The sequence below is a fragment of the Pelobates fuscus genome, chromosome 3 (assembly GCF_036172605.1).
Source record: "Pelobates fuscus isolate aPelFus1 chromosome 3, aPelFus1.pri, whole genome shotgun sequence".
NCBI classification, from domain to species: domain Eukaryota; kingdom Metazoa; phylum Chordata; class Amphibia; order Anura; family Pelobatidae; genus Pelobates; species Pelobates fuscus.
Genome location: NC_086319.1, coordinates 70,258,564 through 70,275,312, shown reverse-complemented (window position 1 = coordinate 70,275,312; position 16,749 = coordinate 70,258,564). Strand labels below are relative to the sequence as shown.

At 37.8% G+C, this 16,749-nt stretch overlaps 1 protein-coding gene across 1 annotated transcript in view; it reads left to right on the top strand.

The window, feature by feature from the left end:
- Positions 1 to 16,749, top strand: part of CFAP54 (cilia and flagella associated protein 54) — a 311,984-nt gene that overhangs the window by 217,429 nt on the left and 77,806 nt on the right. Inside the window, exons 43-46 of the mRNA XM_063446144.1 lie at positions 1,377 to 1,464; positions 6,395 to 6,592; positions 15,937 to 16,003; positions 16,247 to 16,447. Of these exons, the coding sequence (XP_063302214.1) occupies positions 1,377 to 1,464; positions 6,395 to 6,592; positions 15,937 to 16,003; positions 16,247 to 16,447 (554 nt within the window). The remainder of the gene's footprint in view (positions 1 to 1,376; positions 1,465 to 6,394; positions 6,593 to 15,936; positions 16,004 to 16,246; positions 16,448 to 16,749) is intronic.

Below are 16,749 nucleotides of genomic sequence, written 5' to 3'. Positions count from 1 at the left end.
CTTATATACTGATGGAAGTATTTCGATTTACAATATCTTATAATAGTGAACCTCCTATTTATTTGTAAATTTATTGAAACCAACAAGAAGCCAGTTTGGCTGCTTTTTCCTTAAAGTTGAAATTGATTTGGTGATCTCAACAGTTCTCACTTTGGTTAATAACCTTGTTTGTGTTTCGGAGTAGCTGAGTTTAAGAATTGTTCTCTTCTGAAATGTAGTGGTTTGACAGCCTAGAAAGATTAATGACTTGAAAACGGAACACTATAGTTACCCAGATCACTTCAACACAATGAAGTTGTCTGGTGCAGTGGTCCCGTCACTCACCCCTCTAATGTAAAACATTGCAGTTTTATAGAAACTGCAATGTTTACATTGCAGGGTTAAATCCACCACTAATGGTTGTTTTCATGGCATCCACTAGAGGTGCTTTCTCCTTTAGACCGAGAAAACTGGGAATCAAATTCTGCTGATAGCTGCATTTTATTGGAGGAGTCCAGTGTTTGTCTGCACATGCCCATCTACATGAGAAGAGAAGCAATATACTGGAGGATATTGCAGATGATGCCAGCTTGGATGTTGACATCACAGGAAGTGGCTCTGGAGGCTGCGGAAGAGGAGACCGGGCGCTGGAAAGTAGGAGAGTAACCTCTCTTTTACGTTTAGCTGCAATGGGTGGTGGCAGAAGGGAACCTATAGTTCCGAAATAACAATTATTATTTTTGGAACTGTAGGTTTCCTTTAAGAGATGTGTGTCAAGTATCTCAATTTACTATATTCAATTTATAGGTAAAGGGATTATTTGGCTAAAGGTTTTGTTGCCGAATGAATTACAAACAGTTATTGAATTGAAAGGTTCCTCTATTTCTTCAAACACTAAATAATGAATCCTAATGTTCAAAAACATAAATGAAAAAGTAGGGATTGTGTGTGTTTCTTTTATCAGATCCACTTTATCTCTTATTAGCTGAAGATCAGGTCACATGCAGGATAAGATGAAAAGCCCACCAGCATTCTTACACCAATTTACCTTTCCTGTTAGTTCTTTGTGTTGCAGTTTAGTAATTATGGTTTTCAATCTCTGTAAGTTCCCCTTGTGAAACTGAATCCTGACAATTAATTAAAAAGGAGAAGAAAATAATACAACCTTTTCAATGTGTCTACGATAACTGATTTGTACTCGGTTTTGTGTGTTTACAAAGGCAGCTGATAACTCTGTAACAAATACGGTATGTATAGCTTTCCTGTAAATACATATTATTATACAAACTGAATGAAATAAAAGTCTCATTACAGGTTTCTTTATTAGAAATTTCCGATATTTCTAATCAAGTTATTTTTTTTCTTTTAAAAATATTTTTATTTCTCCCCAAAACCAGAAATTCTTCACTTGGACAACCAGCAAGGTCTGAAAGCTCAAGCTCTGCATGAACTAGGCAGTCTGCATTTATATGCAGGAAATAAAAGGTAAAATAAACCAGATAAGCACGTGCTATTTATTAGCTGTTTTGAATTCTTTGTATTTAATCGACATTTGATGTGACATGCATTGTAAAGCAGCTCACTTTAGCTTAATGAAGCAGTTTTGGTATATCATGTATGTGCAGTTTCACTGCTCAATTCTCTGCCATTTAGGAGTTTAAATAATGTGTTTCTGTATATGTATACCTAGCCACACCTCCCATGAATGTGACTCATACAGCCCCCATGAATACAATGATGTAATTTCCAATTAGGCATGACAGCACAGTATGTTTACTTTCGCAGATTTCATCTCCTACTCTGTTGATTGAACTTTAATCGCACACAGGAGGCTTCTATAGGCTCTAGCAGGCTATTAACAGAGCAAGAGAACACATTTGGAATTAAAAACAATGTGTAATAAAGGCGTTTAAACATTAGATCTCTCTTTACAGGATATGTGTAAGGAGACTGTATAGGTCACATGCAGGGGAGGCGGGACTATGGCTGCATAAACAAACTTATTTAACTACTAAATGGCAGACAATTGAGCAGTTAGACTGCAGGGCATGATCTATACACTAAATCCAACTAAATGCCATATGCTCAAATGTCTGGATTAAGGCTGTGTTCCCTCTGAGCTACATTATCACGTGGAACACCTCCAAATCTGTCTACTTGTCATATGCTCCTTAGCAAAATATCATTATTGGCTGAAGAAATAGCTTTGCCATGTGACAATGTATTATATGGGGTCTAGAGCAAATTGTAACAAGATAAATTCAGGTTAACAATATAAATTCAAGAGACTTTTACAATTTACTCTTATATATAATTGTTTCAAAATACCTCTTCCTTTAAATGCTCTGTGCCTATAATATATATTTACATTATCATACATTAATGTACCATAACATGCATCCATAACCAGGACATACTTGAAAACCTAGAACATACTTGAAAATGTGAGAAATCTCAATGTATCCATCCTGGTAAAATATTTTATAAATAAATTAATTAATTAAAAGGGCATGTTATGACATACCATTTGAGCATAATAGTAAAGAGATATATCTCCTGCAATAACGTATTGTTCAAATAACTAAAGACAGAAAAGGGAATATCCGTTTAGCTTTAACTGTTGCAGTTCTCTAGTTTTTTAACTTCTGAAATCCACAATATGAGAATGATATTGTTTTACATATTTTATATTTACTATAGCAATTTAGTCATCAGTTTGATAAAAATGTGGTGTAATCTATTAAAATCCTACTCTGCAAAGTAAATGAGTATAACCTCACACATTAAGTGTATATAGAATTATATATAGTGTTTGTGTATATTGCGGAAAGCTGCAACAGTAAGTTGAGGATGTGAGAAAAAACAATTCACAAGTGCATATTAAAATCCAAACTTGCTCATCTGGGCTGTTTAGGTTCCAACGGGGCTGTTACTTCAATGCTTTTACAAACATGAATTAATTTTTCTCCAACTCACAAAAAAAAAAGCAAAATCACCTGTTCATCCTGAGAGGTAACAAACCCACTGCCACATATGCACAGCCACTATATTGCATTCACTGTACAAACAAAATATAGCAGCAAATGGGGTCTCTCTATATTTTGGCAGAGAAAAAGTGCAAAATATTTTTCAGATAAAATAGTAAGTTTCTAACACTTTCAAAATCAGACATTTGAAGCCCGAAAGTGATTTTTACGAAATTCAATAACATTTGTCACTGTCCACGAAACAACAGTCTTTTGTCATCATTTTATTCTATAATGACATATCATTTCTTTTTAAAATATAACAAAATTGAAGCAGTAGCAAAATGTGTAAATAAGTCTTAAATAGCCAAGGGAATTTGGGGCACACCCAGAACATGCATTTTGCACACCAAGAATATGCATTTTGCAGGAATGGTGCTGCCATAGTGATCAAAATGTATACACACTACAGATTAAAAAACAGCGCACACATAAAAATAAATTACTTTAGAAGGCTACTTAAACTCACCAATCTCGGTAAACAAATATGGGGATTCAGTTCCAACATATGGCCATATTGTGTCAAGTCCACCACTACGTCACAGTACCCCAATATCGGTGGGTCCTACATTAATTCCAACATGGGAGACAAATTAAATAGTACTAGTGCTAAAACAACTGAATATTTTAATAATCTGTTGTAAGAGCATTGTGAATATATATAATACTAAATTATTAAACGCAATTAAAAAAAAATGCAGTCTCAAAACTAAACAATTAACGTGATAGTGCTTTGATGCATATGCTCACAATGCATTTTATATATCTGCTCTGTGAAAACTAAAATTAAAGTGACTCTACTATCCAAAACCACTTCATATGTATAACCTGCTACCTTTATGTGTGCATTGTTCCTTAATCTGTATTATGTATACATTTTGGAGACCACAGGAAGGTATACATTTGAGGTGGTTTGGTTAGTAATGCAGCTGATATAGAGGTTTTGCTTTTTTTCAGATTAGCTGGTTAAACATACATTTTGCAAAGTGAAAATTCACAGTGAATTCAAAATGAATTTAATAATTAACCCCTTAAGGACACATGACGTGTGTGACACGTCATGATTCCCTTTTATTCCAGAAGTTTGGTCCTTAAGGGGTTAAGGCTAGAGTAGCGGAACTAATAACATGGCTGACTTTTTCAGGTTTGGCTATTTTGACCTTAAATTTGAAATTCAGTTTGGATTCACTTTCAATTCTCACTTTACTGAATAACCCTGTAAGAGTAACTTGCTCAGACAGTCACAGCTAAAGTACCCATGTGGTGAACCTTTAATAGTGTCCCGGTGGAGTTGAAATGGCAACGTGTGCATCAAAGGCGCAAACCAGTAAAGGCTAACTAGCACACCAGAATCCTTGCAAGCAAACGGTTACGTGCAAGGATGGACCATGTAAACATGTCGTTAAAATAGGGTCATGCCAAATGCTAACTTTTCTTTCTATCTCTTGGACCATATCTTCGTCTTACTATTTTATCATCATGAGATATCTTACTTTCTTGCAAAACATTTAATGAAAAAATGAATCTTTACAATGTCAGTATGTGCCACTTCTATGCCTAAGATTAATAAAAAAAAAGATAGTTTTGTGTCTGACAGTTTTTTTGCCGGTTAACGTCTCTATTAATGACATGCCAGCCCTTGGGCTCATAGCGTTGCATGGGTCGATTATTAAGGAAATAGTTGGTATATCTGTAGCTTTTACTGAATTTGAGGTTGATGTGTAGGAATTGAAAGTGGCGTACAGTATGTGCTTGTAAAGAGTATAACTGTAAGGTAGGAAATAATAGTTTTAGATGAGTTATGAGTTAGCATACCAGCTACAATTCTAAGAGAGATACAGGGCTCTGGAAACACTTAGAGATAAAGACAAAGATGTATGGGCGATCAGTGTATTAAACAGTTTTAGTGGCAGGTTTTCGCTTGGTTCCAGTGGGATATGGGGATAAAAAGCATGGATTTTTGCAGATAAGGATCACCGAGTAAGCTAAGTGAATTTGGCTGCAGAGAGGTTTGATGGATTGGAGTGAGGATAAGTGAGCTAAGGGAATGCCAATCACAAGATATTCATTAGCAAAGGCAGGAGTTGACCAGTCGGCTAATTAGACTTTTGATGAGAAATTGACTTACAATATACATGAAATATATTGTAGGCAAGGGAAATGCAATTTTTAAACTTTCAGAGAAAAAAAAAAGTATGTGTATATATATATATATATATATATATATATGTATCATTAAATTATTTTTTTGCTATATAAGTGTAAATTAAGTTTTTTTGATAGGTGCAAGCATTTAAACAGCAGTTTTATCACTTTAGAAATGATCTGTATTTCCTTTAAAACTATTTGCACAAAAAACTATACTGTGCCCATATATTTTATAATAACAACTTACATTTTTGTCTCTGCAAAAAAATAGCTGTACTTGACATGGCAATTCATTTTTCCTTCTATTAGCACATAATCTGGTTTGCATCTAATATTCATCAGCAAAGATGTTCTCCATTGTGACTGTCAAATCTATATAGCATTTCCACTGGTAGCGGCTGTCATTGTCATTTACCATCTCAAGTACGATCATTTCCCAGATTTATTTTTTTATTTTGTTTGCCTCTTATTATTTCTAAGATTTATTTTTTTTATTTTGTGTGCCTCTCATTTAGCGATGTACAATATTCAGCCTTTCCTGCTTTTCGCTGTCGTGATCATTTGTAGTCATTTATTAAATCATAAACAGCAATTTATGGTTCAATATGCTGTGTATTTAAGGAGGCACAAACTAAGACATGATTCTTTTTATACTCTATAGATCAACATGATTGTTTTTGGCACCTTCATTCATGTACGTGTGTGTGTTGTGTGTGTTTGTGTGTTGCGTGTATATCTTGAGAAAGACCCATAGGGTCGAAACATCGATCATCCACATTTTTGTAAATTTGCTTTTATTACATTAAAATGTTTGTCACTTTGGAAGACCTCTGAGTGCACCCTTTATATCTATTTTATATATACACGTGTATATATAAAAACACACATATTTGCGTGCATGTGTATACTGTTAGTTGGCAAATTATTATTGCTGTTTATACTTAGCTGCCAAGATTTGCAGCTGGGCAATATAATCCACCAGTGCATTGCCCTATATTTTTATTTATATATATATATGTATATATATATATATATATATATATATATATATATATATATATATATATATATACGGTATATATTATCATTATATCCCAAATAAAGCATTGCTCATTTGTATTTGTTGCAAGACCTTCCTTAGAGATGAGGCTAAGAATTTTTCTGAATGATAACATTGTGTCCATGTGCGTTACTAAATTCTCCCTCCAGTGTCATATTTTGATGCATTTTATTTGTTACAGAGCTGCTTTCAAATGCTGGTGTCAAGCCCTTGATGAAACGCTCAACATGCCTGATGCTCTTAATTCATGGCAGGAGCTCGATAGTTCCCCAGACGGCACAAGCAATGGAAGATCTAAAGATTACAGTGAGAAATTTCTGTGCCGAGCGGGAATTTGGGGTTGTTTGCTGGCTGCCGTCATCACTGCTAAAATGTCTCGGTAAGTATTTTGGAAGAGGATAAAACAACCCTTGTGATTTATTTTTATTTATCACGTAATGCTTAGTGCCCAGGAGGGAGCAATAAAAGCTTCCCCTAGTAGATAGCAGAGACATAAAATATTACAGTTGATGAAGTAAAAACTTCCCCGGTGTCTGCAGAAGTGTTTGTGGATTTTCCATGGCATTGATGAGGTAACTTTGTGTATAGATATAAGACTTCTTCTCAGAACTTGTTAAGGATTTTTCCCAGTTTCTGTAATTGCGTACGTAAGCCTTTTGGGTTTATAGAAGGTAGCAGCATTTTAGAATGAAAAGCTGCACTCCTACTATTAATTTGCCAATTCATTTTTTGTATGTTTTCTTTTTCTCAACATATGTCCTTTTGCACATTTGTGTGAATTGAAAGATACACTAAGCATCTTAATCAATACAGATTACTGTAGTAGTGATGGTGGAAGGAGTCTTTCGGTACAGTACCTCTATCCCATCAGTAAGGGTTTGCCAAAAAAAGGATTCTTACTTGACTCAAATCCTAGCATGGCGTGATAATGCAGAAGTCTGACTTGCACATAACCAATACATTTGAGTTTAGAAAGCAATGAGAAGCTTCAAGTGCCGAAAGAGGGACTGCACCCAAAAGCTCCTTGCATACCGACTGTGGTTGTTATGGTGCATAGACTGTCCATTTAATTAAGTACATGAAAAAAGTATATTTGTGAATATCTGAGAGTATCTTGTGTATAAAACATCCTAGGTAAGATCTATTACAGTTTTTGGAATTATGGGATTAGGTTTTATAAAAGTCTGGCCTCAGGCTGTTTCCAATTTCAGGTAACCCTTTATATCCAGTGGCTCTAAATACATATAATTTAATAGTGTATGCCTGTGATAAGCACAAGATTGATATCACTTGACTCTATTTCTGCATTTCACTCTTTAACTTGTAGCTAAAAAAGTGTCATTAGCATAACCCCGTACCCCAGTTTTTCAAGAATGTGATTGAATCACAAGGGCACTGAGAGACGGTTATACAATACAAGATTAATTAGATGCTTCTATGCAGACATGCAGTCTGTGTGTCCCAAGTCATACTCTTACCGGGCTGTTCACAAAAATTGTCTGAAATCCTTCAGGGATTTGCAAATTCTAGGAAAACCATCACTCCTCTGAGAATTACACCATGGAACAACACATTAAAAATTGCCAATAGACTCACGGCTATTAAAAAAGTGATTTTGGCCAGAATAACGAGCTACAAACAGAGCCCAAAGACCCACCAGGGATATGGGGCGGAAAACGAAAAAGCAGAAACCAGACAAGCCCAAATCGGGACATGATATCGGAGACTTATTCCACCAAGCACAATGAGCACATGGGGCCAAGATGGCCGCCGACATGGTGGGGTATACAGACTCATCAGACGAGCTGAGCCTGGATGAATGCACCAGCGGAATGTTCCCCCTGCTAGCACAACCACCCACGACCAAAAAGCCACCTGAACCAGTTACCACAGACACGCTGAGAACCATGCTGGGTGAGCTACAGCGAGTACTCCAAGCCGACATGGCCCAGCTCCGCACGGCATTGACAAGCCTCATGGGCCGCATCAAAGCCATCGAGGCCTCCACAGACAGACAGGCCCAAGAGATAGCGGACCTACAAAATGAGGTGCAGGCGCTCAAGAGGCCACAGACCAACGATTTGCAGCCATTGAAGACCTCAGACACCGCAATAACCTCAAGTTCCGAGGCGTACCCGACAACATACCGGCGGAGGAACTCCCACACTTGATAAGGAGGCTCACGGGGGCACTACTAAAGCCACAACAGGCTAAATCCATGAGCTTTGAGGCGACCTTCGGGTCCCTAAACCAAAAAGGGCCCCAGACACTGCCTCCAGGGACCTAGTGGTGAGGTTCCGATCAGGCGCAAACAAAGCGGCAATATTACAGCCCTTAAGGGGAAGACACAATTTGGAAAACGCCGATCTTACCTTCTATGCTGACTTGTCAGGGGACACCATGCAATGGCGCAGGTCCCTCCAAACGTTCACAACGCTCTTGAGGCAAAACGACATACCCTACTGATGGCGCTCACCAAGGACCCTACAGGTCCTGAAGAACGGCCAGACCCACACAGTCACAGAACTGCAAGACGTTGTGCGGCTGCTGCCAACACTCGGCTTAACAGAGAACCCCCTCACACCTGCAGCACAGACAGACACGAACAACACGAAGCACCGATGGGACCCTACGAGGATCACACTGTTCGTGCCTCAAAGACGACAGCCGAAAGACCCAGCGACAGCCCCAACCTGAATTGTAGGTCTCAACACACACAGGGTGTGGGATGACTCAAGCTTAATGGGCTTAGGCATGTTGTGCTCTCCAACTGTTTGGGACATATCTCCGCAGCCATCACCTGCCTATAACTTGCAGCATTTATTTTGATACCTGTTATTTTCTTTTACTTTAATTGTGCATACCATGCATCTTCTATATCTATGATTCACTGTAGGCACGTTGTCTTCTCTTGATACACAGTTACAGTTTATCTCATGATAACTTCTACGTGTTTTCATAGCATTTATATAACTATAAAATGAGGCTTATATACTCTAATGGCATAATATCTTTTTATATGCTTCTAATTACTTCACATTGCCATAGTTAAGCTCCTGAATTGTAATATGAAGCTGGTTTACTTTATGTCTACTTGACTATAATTATGTCACAACTGTATAACCCCAAATTTGAACCTTGTGCCTCAATAAAATATAGATTGACGGAAATTTTTTTTACCTATAAAATGATTGTGTTTTTCAGGGTGCACACTATATTTGAGGAAAATGAACTGAAATGTTGTTTCTGTTTCTCCTCCTCTCTCCATGCTTTCCATGCCAACCTACAAATGAAAAGCCAGAGCTTCTAACATTGATAGACAGAGAGACTTTAGCTTAATAAGTTAATCTTAGTACCATGACTACTTCATTGATTTTAAGTGGTCATGGTGCCTGGAGTCCGTAACATAGAAACATAGAATGTGACAGCAGATAAAAACCATTCGGCCCATCTAGTCTGCCCAATTTTCTAAATACTTTCATTAGTCCCCAGCCTTATCTTATAGCTAGGATAGCCTTATGCCTATCCCATGCATGCTTAAACTCGTTAACCTTTACCACTTCATCTGGAAGGCTATTCCATGCATCCACTACCCTCTCAGTAAAGTAATACTTCCTGATATTATTTTTAAACCTTTGCCCCTCTAATTTACGACTATGTCCTCTTGTTGTGGTAGTTTTTCTTCTTTTAAATATGGTCTCCTCATTTACTGTGTTGATATCCTTTATGTATTTAAATGTTTCTATCATATCCCCCCGTCTCGTCTTTCCTCAAAGCTATACGTGTTAAGATCCTTTAACCTTTCCTTGTAAGTTTTATCCTGCAATCCATGAACCAGTTTAGTATCCCTTCTCTGAACTCTCTCTAAAGTATCAACATCCTTCTGAAGATACGGTCTCCAGTACTGCGTACAATACTCCAAGTGTTCTGTATAATGGCATGAGCACTTCCCTCTTTCTACTGCTAATACCTCTCCCTATACAACCAAGCATTCTGCTAGCATTTCCTGCTACTCTATTACATTGTCTGCCTACCTTTAAGTCCTCAGAAATAATAACCCCTAAATCCCTTTCCTCAGATGTTGAGGTTAGGACTCTATCAAATATTCTGTACTCTGCCCTTGGGTTTTTACGTCCAAGATGCATTATCTTGCACTTATCCACATGAAATGTCAGTTGCCACAACTCTGACCATTTTTCTAGTTTACCTAATCAATAAGATTAGTTTGGACTACTCCCGTTAACAATGATTGGTTAAATAAATCTGTTAATGGTTTTGCTTGTACACCACTAAGCTCTTTTAATAACTTTGGGTGTATTCCATCAGGTCCCATTGACTTATTTGTCTTTACTTTTGACAGTTGAAATAGAATCTCTTCCTCTGTAAACTCACATGTAATAAATGACTCATTTGTCCTTTTTCCTTACTGAGGTCCCTTTCCTTCATTTTTATCTGTAAATACTGAACAAAAATATTCATTGAGGCAGTCAGCTAGACCTTTATCCTCTTCTACATACCTTCCTTCTTTTGTTTTTAATCTACCGTATATACTCGAGTATAAGCCGAGTTTTTCAGCACATTTTTTGTGCTGAAAAACCCCAACTCGGCTTATACTCGAGTCAGAGTCTGTATTATGGCAATTTGCCTTGCCATAATACAGACTGGGGGGAGAGGGGTGCTGGCAGAGCTGTACTTACCTCTCCTGCAGCTCCTGTCAGCTCTCTCCTCCGCGCCGTCCGTTCAGCACCTCGGTCAGCTCCCAGTGTAAGTCTCGCGAGAGCCGCGGCTCTCGCGAGACTTACACTGGGAGCTGACAGAGGGAGCTGCACAGACCGCGCGGAGGAGGAGAGAGCTGACAGGACCTGCAGGAAAGGTAAATACAGCTCTGCCAGCCCCCCTCTCCCCCCACTGAACTACCAATGACACTGGACCACCAGGGAAGGAGCCCCCCTCCCTGGCCAGCTAGCAAGCAGGGAGGGGGGACGAAAAAAAAAAGATAATTAAAAAAAAAAAAATTAATAATAATTAAATAATAAATAATAATAAAAAAAAATAATAATATAAAAAAAATAAAAAAAATAAAAATTAATAATATATCAAATGCCCACCCCCACCAACACATACACAAACACACACTGCATCACTCACACACACTGCATTCATACACACACTGCATTCATACACACACTGCACTCACACACACACACTGCACTCACACACTGCACTCATACACACACACTGCACTCATACACGCACTGCACTCATACACACACACACTGCATTCATTATATACACACACTGGAAATAAATATTCAATTAATATATACACACACACACTGCACTCATACACACACACACTGCACTCATACACACACACTGCATTCATTATATACACACACTGAAAATAAATATTCAATTAATATATACGCACACACACTGCACTCATACACACACACACTGCACTCATACACACACACTGCACTCATACACACACTGCACACACACACTGCACTCATACACACACACTGCACTCACGCACTGCATTCATACACGCACTGCACTCATACACGCACTGCACTCATACACACACTGCATTCATACGCACACACTGCATTCATACGCACACACTGCATTCATACGCACACACTGCATTCATTATATACACACACTGTAAATAAATATTCAATTAATATATTTTTTTAGGATCTAATTTTATTTAGAAATTTACCAGTAGCTGCTGCATTTCCCACCCTAGTCTTATACTCAAGTCAATACGTTTTCCCAGTTTTTGGGGGTAAAATTAGGGGCCTCGGCTTATATTCGGGTCGGCTTATACTCGAGTATATACGGTAACTAATCCTTGTTTTACTTTCTTTTTCTCATTTATGTATCTAAAAAATGTTTTGTCCCCTCTTTTTTACTGATTTGCTATTTTCTCTTCTGTGTGTGATTTGGAAGCTCTTATAACTTGCTTTAGCCTCTTTCTGCCCAATATTATAGATCATTCTGTCTTCCTCACTCTGGGTTTTTTTATAATTACTAAATGCTAACTTTTAGTTTTTTACTATTTTGGCCACATCTGCGGAGTACCTTGGTGGTTTCTTGAATTTTTTGCTTTTACTGACAAGCCTAATGCAATTTTCTGTTGCCTTCAGCAGTGCAACTTTTAAATAATCCCATTTCTCTTGGACTCCATTTAAATTGCTCCAGTCTGATTATGACTCCTTTACACATATTCTAATTTTAGAAAAGTCTAAAACTTTTGTTTTTGTGTGGTGTGACTCAGTCACTGTTCTTATATTAAACCACACTGACTGATCACTGGATCCTAAACTTTCACCTACAGTAACATCTGATACCAAATCTCCATTTGTTAACACTAAATCTAGTATGGCCTCTTTACGAGTTCGCTCCTCAACGACTTGTTTTAGCGACAACCCCAGTAGGGAGTTTAGAATATGTGTGCTCCTGCACAAGCAGCTATTTTTGTTTTCCAATTCACATCAGGAAGATTAAAGTCACCCATGATGATAACTTCCCCCTCCAATTCACACCAGGAAGATTAACCCCTTAAGGACACATGACATGTGTGACATATCATGATTCCCTTTTATTCCAGAAGTTTGGTCCTTAAGGGGTTAAAGTCACCCATGATGATAACTTCCCCCTTCACTGTCATTTTAGCTATTTCCTCAACTAGTAGATTATCTAACTCTTCTATTTGTCCTGGGGGCCTATAAATCACACCTACACGAGTTACTGTGTGATTACCAAATTCTAACGTAACCCAAACGGACTCTATGTTCACCTCACTTACTTTTATTAGGCTAGATTTTATGCTATCCTTCGCATACAGGGCCACCCCTCCCCCTTTCTTGCCTTCCCTGTCTGTTCTTTTTATAGAGTACCATGGTATTGTTATGTCCCAGTGATTTTTTCATTATACCATGTCTCAGTAACAGCGACTAAATCTACATTATCAGTTGCCATTATTTCCACAAGTTCATGGATCTTATTCCCTAAACTGCGAGCATTTGTAGACATGACTCTAAGCTTATAGGACTCATGTGGAGCTTTTTGCTATGTAGTGCTGTACATTCAAATTTAACCCCTATACTGCCCGAGGTGTACCTCCACCTCTGGTAGCATCATTGGGAGTCATTAGTCAGCCCAGACAGTCAATGATGGCACCCTCCTCCCCCCCCCCCCCCGTACCACCCCTGTCCTTCCCTCAATCCACCCTCTAAAGGAGGATCAAGCTGTTGCGACATATTGGGTGAGCCACAGCCAAGGGACGTGTGGCTAGGGCCACATGGACAGAAACACAAGTCAATCCATAAATGGCAGGGAATTGAGCACTGAGATGGCAGGGGCATGATCTATACACCAAAACCGCTTTTCAGTTTATGTGCTAAGAATATTCCTTTAAGGAACATGTGTTGTTATTACAGTTGTGAAAGTAACTCTACCAGGACACTATAACCACTGTTGGTGCTGCTTTAACAACTCTACCAGGACTCTCTACACAGTCATATGTATTGAAATATAGAATAAATGCTCATGCCCCCCCCCCCCCCCCAAAGTATTTATTGGAAATTTAAAGACTGAAACGTGTCCTTTCAACTTTACACCAAACTGAAGCATCTGACCTAGTAGGTATTTATGCTATCTATATTGGTGTTCATTAGCATTTTTTCTATTAATCAGAGATGATAAAAGTTATAGCAGGTGGTAATTACCAGTCCCTATTAGCGACATTTGGTAACGTGAAAACGTTACCTTCTAAGGGCTCATTTCCAATGTTGTTCGTGAGGCTTACCAATATGCTGCCTCTTTCTAAAATGACTGTTGCTATCGTTAGAGATAAACTAAGAATACATTAACATTAAAAAGAAATATATTTATTTCTAATGTTATCTTATCAAGCTCAATATTACGAGTAAAGTAATAGGTGGTTTTTTTTTTTACTTCACTGGCATTACCAGCAGTAAAATTGTGAATTGTGGTTTGCAGTGACTTTGATAACTCTCGCAATTCTGGCCAAAAGTCGGAAAATATTGATCTGTTTTGACGCTGGATTGTAATTAACCCTTCTGATAGGTAACGTAGATGTACTGCTTAGTGAATATCAGCTTTTATTTTTCTGTAAGACTTTTTTCCCTTTTCCTATTCTGCTATATGTAATCCTGCATCTTAGTACAGAATGTCTGCGAAGCTGCCCCCACTTCCAGGGACTCATCAAATGTATTTTCAACAATGGAACAATTCATTTCCATAAGTGGGGGCGTGGGATCTGCGATTGAAATTATAATGCTAATATATTACTGGATATTCTCAGTATTTGAGTGCGAAGGGCTACAAATGTGTTGGGAGAACAGCAGCCGTGTTTGATGGATTACAGAAGTGTGGAATATTCGCCTCTGGAGTATAAACTGGTGGATCTCATTTGCTAATGAGTTTAGCCCTGCCAAGATTCATTTACAATTTACATATCTCACTTGTGCTGCTATGCAGATTTTGTTGCTCCATCACTTTGTGTAGCAACACTATGAAGTGCTAAGTATCTCTCAAGATATTGTTTGTGTTGCATAATTATTGGTTTAATAATAGAAATGCCACAATAGTGTTTGTGCTGAAATGCTGGAAACTCCGTTACAACCCGGTGATAATGCTGACTCTACGTGAAATGTTTCTATTCCTTTTTATTAGTCATGTTAATTTGTTTGTTTCCAAAGAGTCTCACTTATAATATTGGATAATTTACTTTAGAATATAGAGGCCTAATAATACGTTTGTCTCTTTTTTTTTTTTCACGAAAAAGTATTTATCAGTGCATATTGTTTTCTTTTATATTATTTCTATTTATAACGGGTTATAAACCAAAAGTCATAATAATTTGCCCAGGCGGATTCTACCAGTATCCAATGTTGCTTTGTCGTTTATGTATGTCCCAGTACTTATTCCCACTTGTTATGTCCTTTGTTGGACATTTTTTATTATTCATTTTTCTTAACAATTCACGGACTGGGATTTTTCCCTCCGCAGTGTGATTTAACGTTTTATGTACAGGTATAATTTTCTGTTTTACAGCATACTTACTCATTGACTATATCTATTTTCTGCCTGTCTTCTCCTTTTGGTTATACCAGGTTTTATAGCGCAATTGCTTTTTCTTTGCTATTATCCCTCCCAGACATCATATCCTTCCAGTAACTTTCCTTATCCTTCCCAGGGCCGGATTAACATAGGTTTCTGATGGAACTGCAGCACCAGGCCCATGCCTATGGAATAGGTCCATTGACTTAAAAAATAAAAAATATTTTTTTTTTTCTGATAGCTACATCCTGTGTTTCCTTCCAGCACCACCTCCACCAGATACCTGGCGCTTGGGAAGTATAACTATTGTAGTGTTTTCTATCGATAGGATTCTGTAATTAGGCCTATCATAATTGTCAGCACCAGGCCCAATTGGCTCTTGATATGGCCCTAATGCGTCCCCACTCTGCAGGAGTGCTTTTCCTACTTTCTTATTTTTAGAGTGTCAGTACGACCCATGCGATGTTAAGAGGCTTTAGCTATCTATTTGAATTGTACATCCTATGAATTTATCAACTGTTCAAAAACTTTTACCCAAAAGCAAACAAAGTGATTAGTGGTAGAACTGTATGCTTCTAGGCTACACAATGAAAACATATTCATATCTTGTACTGTCTGTATATACAGGTACATCCTGACATCCAGTTTACGAAAGAGAACAGAATGCTGCATGCTTTCAGCTTTACTCTTCAAGGTAAGCAGTGCAAATATTTTTCTGATGTAGTAAAATAAATTAAAAAGTTATTTGACATTGCATTCAAGGACAGACCTTAGCTCAAGGTTGGAGCGACAGAAATATTCAAATAGGAAATTGATTTTCTTTGCCTAATGTTTGGTGAACTAATATACTCTGACCTATTTTTTTTTGCGTTGATCCTTACTACACATAATTTCAAGTTAAATAACGCATAATTTATGTTGTACTCTATAAATCTAGGCTCTTTTTCAAGTGTCCCTGCCGCATCCGAAGGAGAACCGTGACTTTGCATTATATGAAATTGGAGAAGGATGTGAAATATCAGAACTGATTCCTGGAATAGATCTGTTTTCTGATCGATATAGAGCCGATGTGAACACTGTTGTTGCCTGTCTAAGCTTCCTTGTGTACGAGTTACATTCTGCTGGACAGGATCTTGTGGTTAGTCAGCAATTTATTATTTTTATTAATATTGGTATTTATAAAGTGCTAGCATATTCCACTGTGCAGTATCTATGTTTAAGCTGTATAGACAAAACTTTAAAACTAGACTGGGTCATTAAACTATTTCTTTAATTCCCAGTAAAGAAAGTCTCCAATAGATATAAAAATTACTCCATTTAGGGGGCGGGGCCTGACAGCCGAGCTAGCCAGACGCACAGGCAGAGAGCTCTGGCCCAAACAAGCATAAAAACGACAAATTTAACCTGTAACCGGGGTTCCAGTAGCCTAATTCAATGATG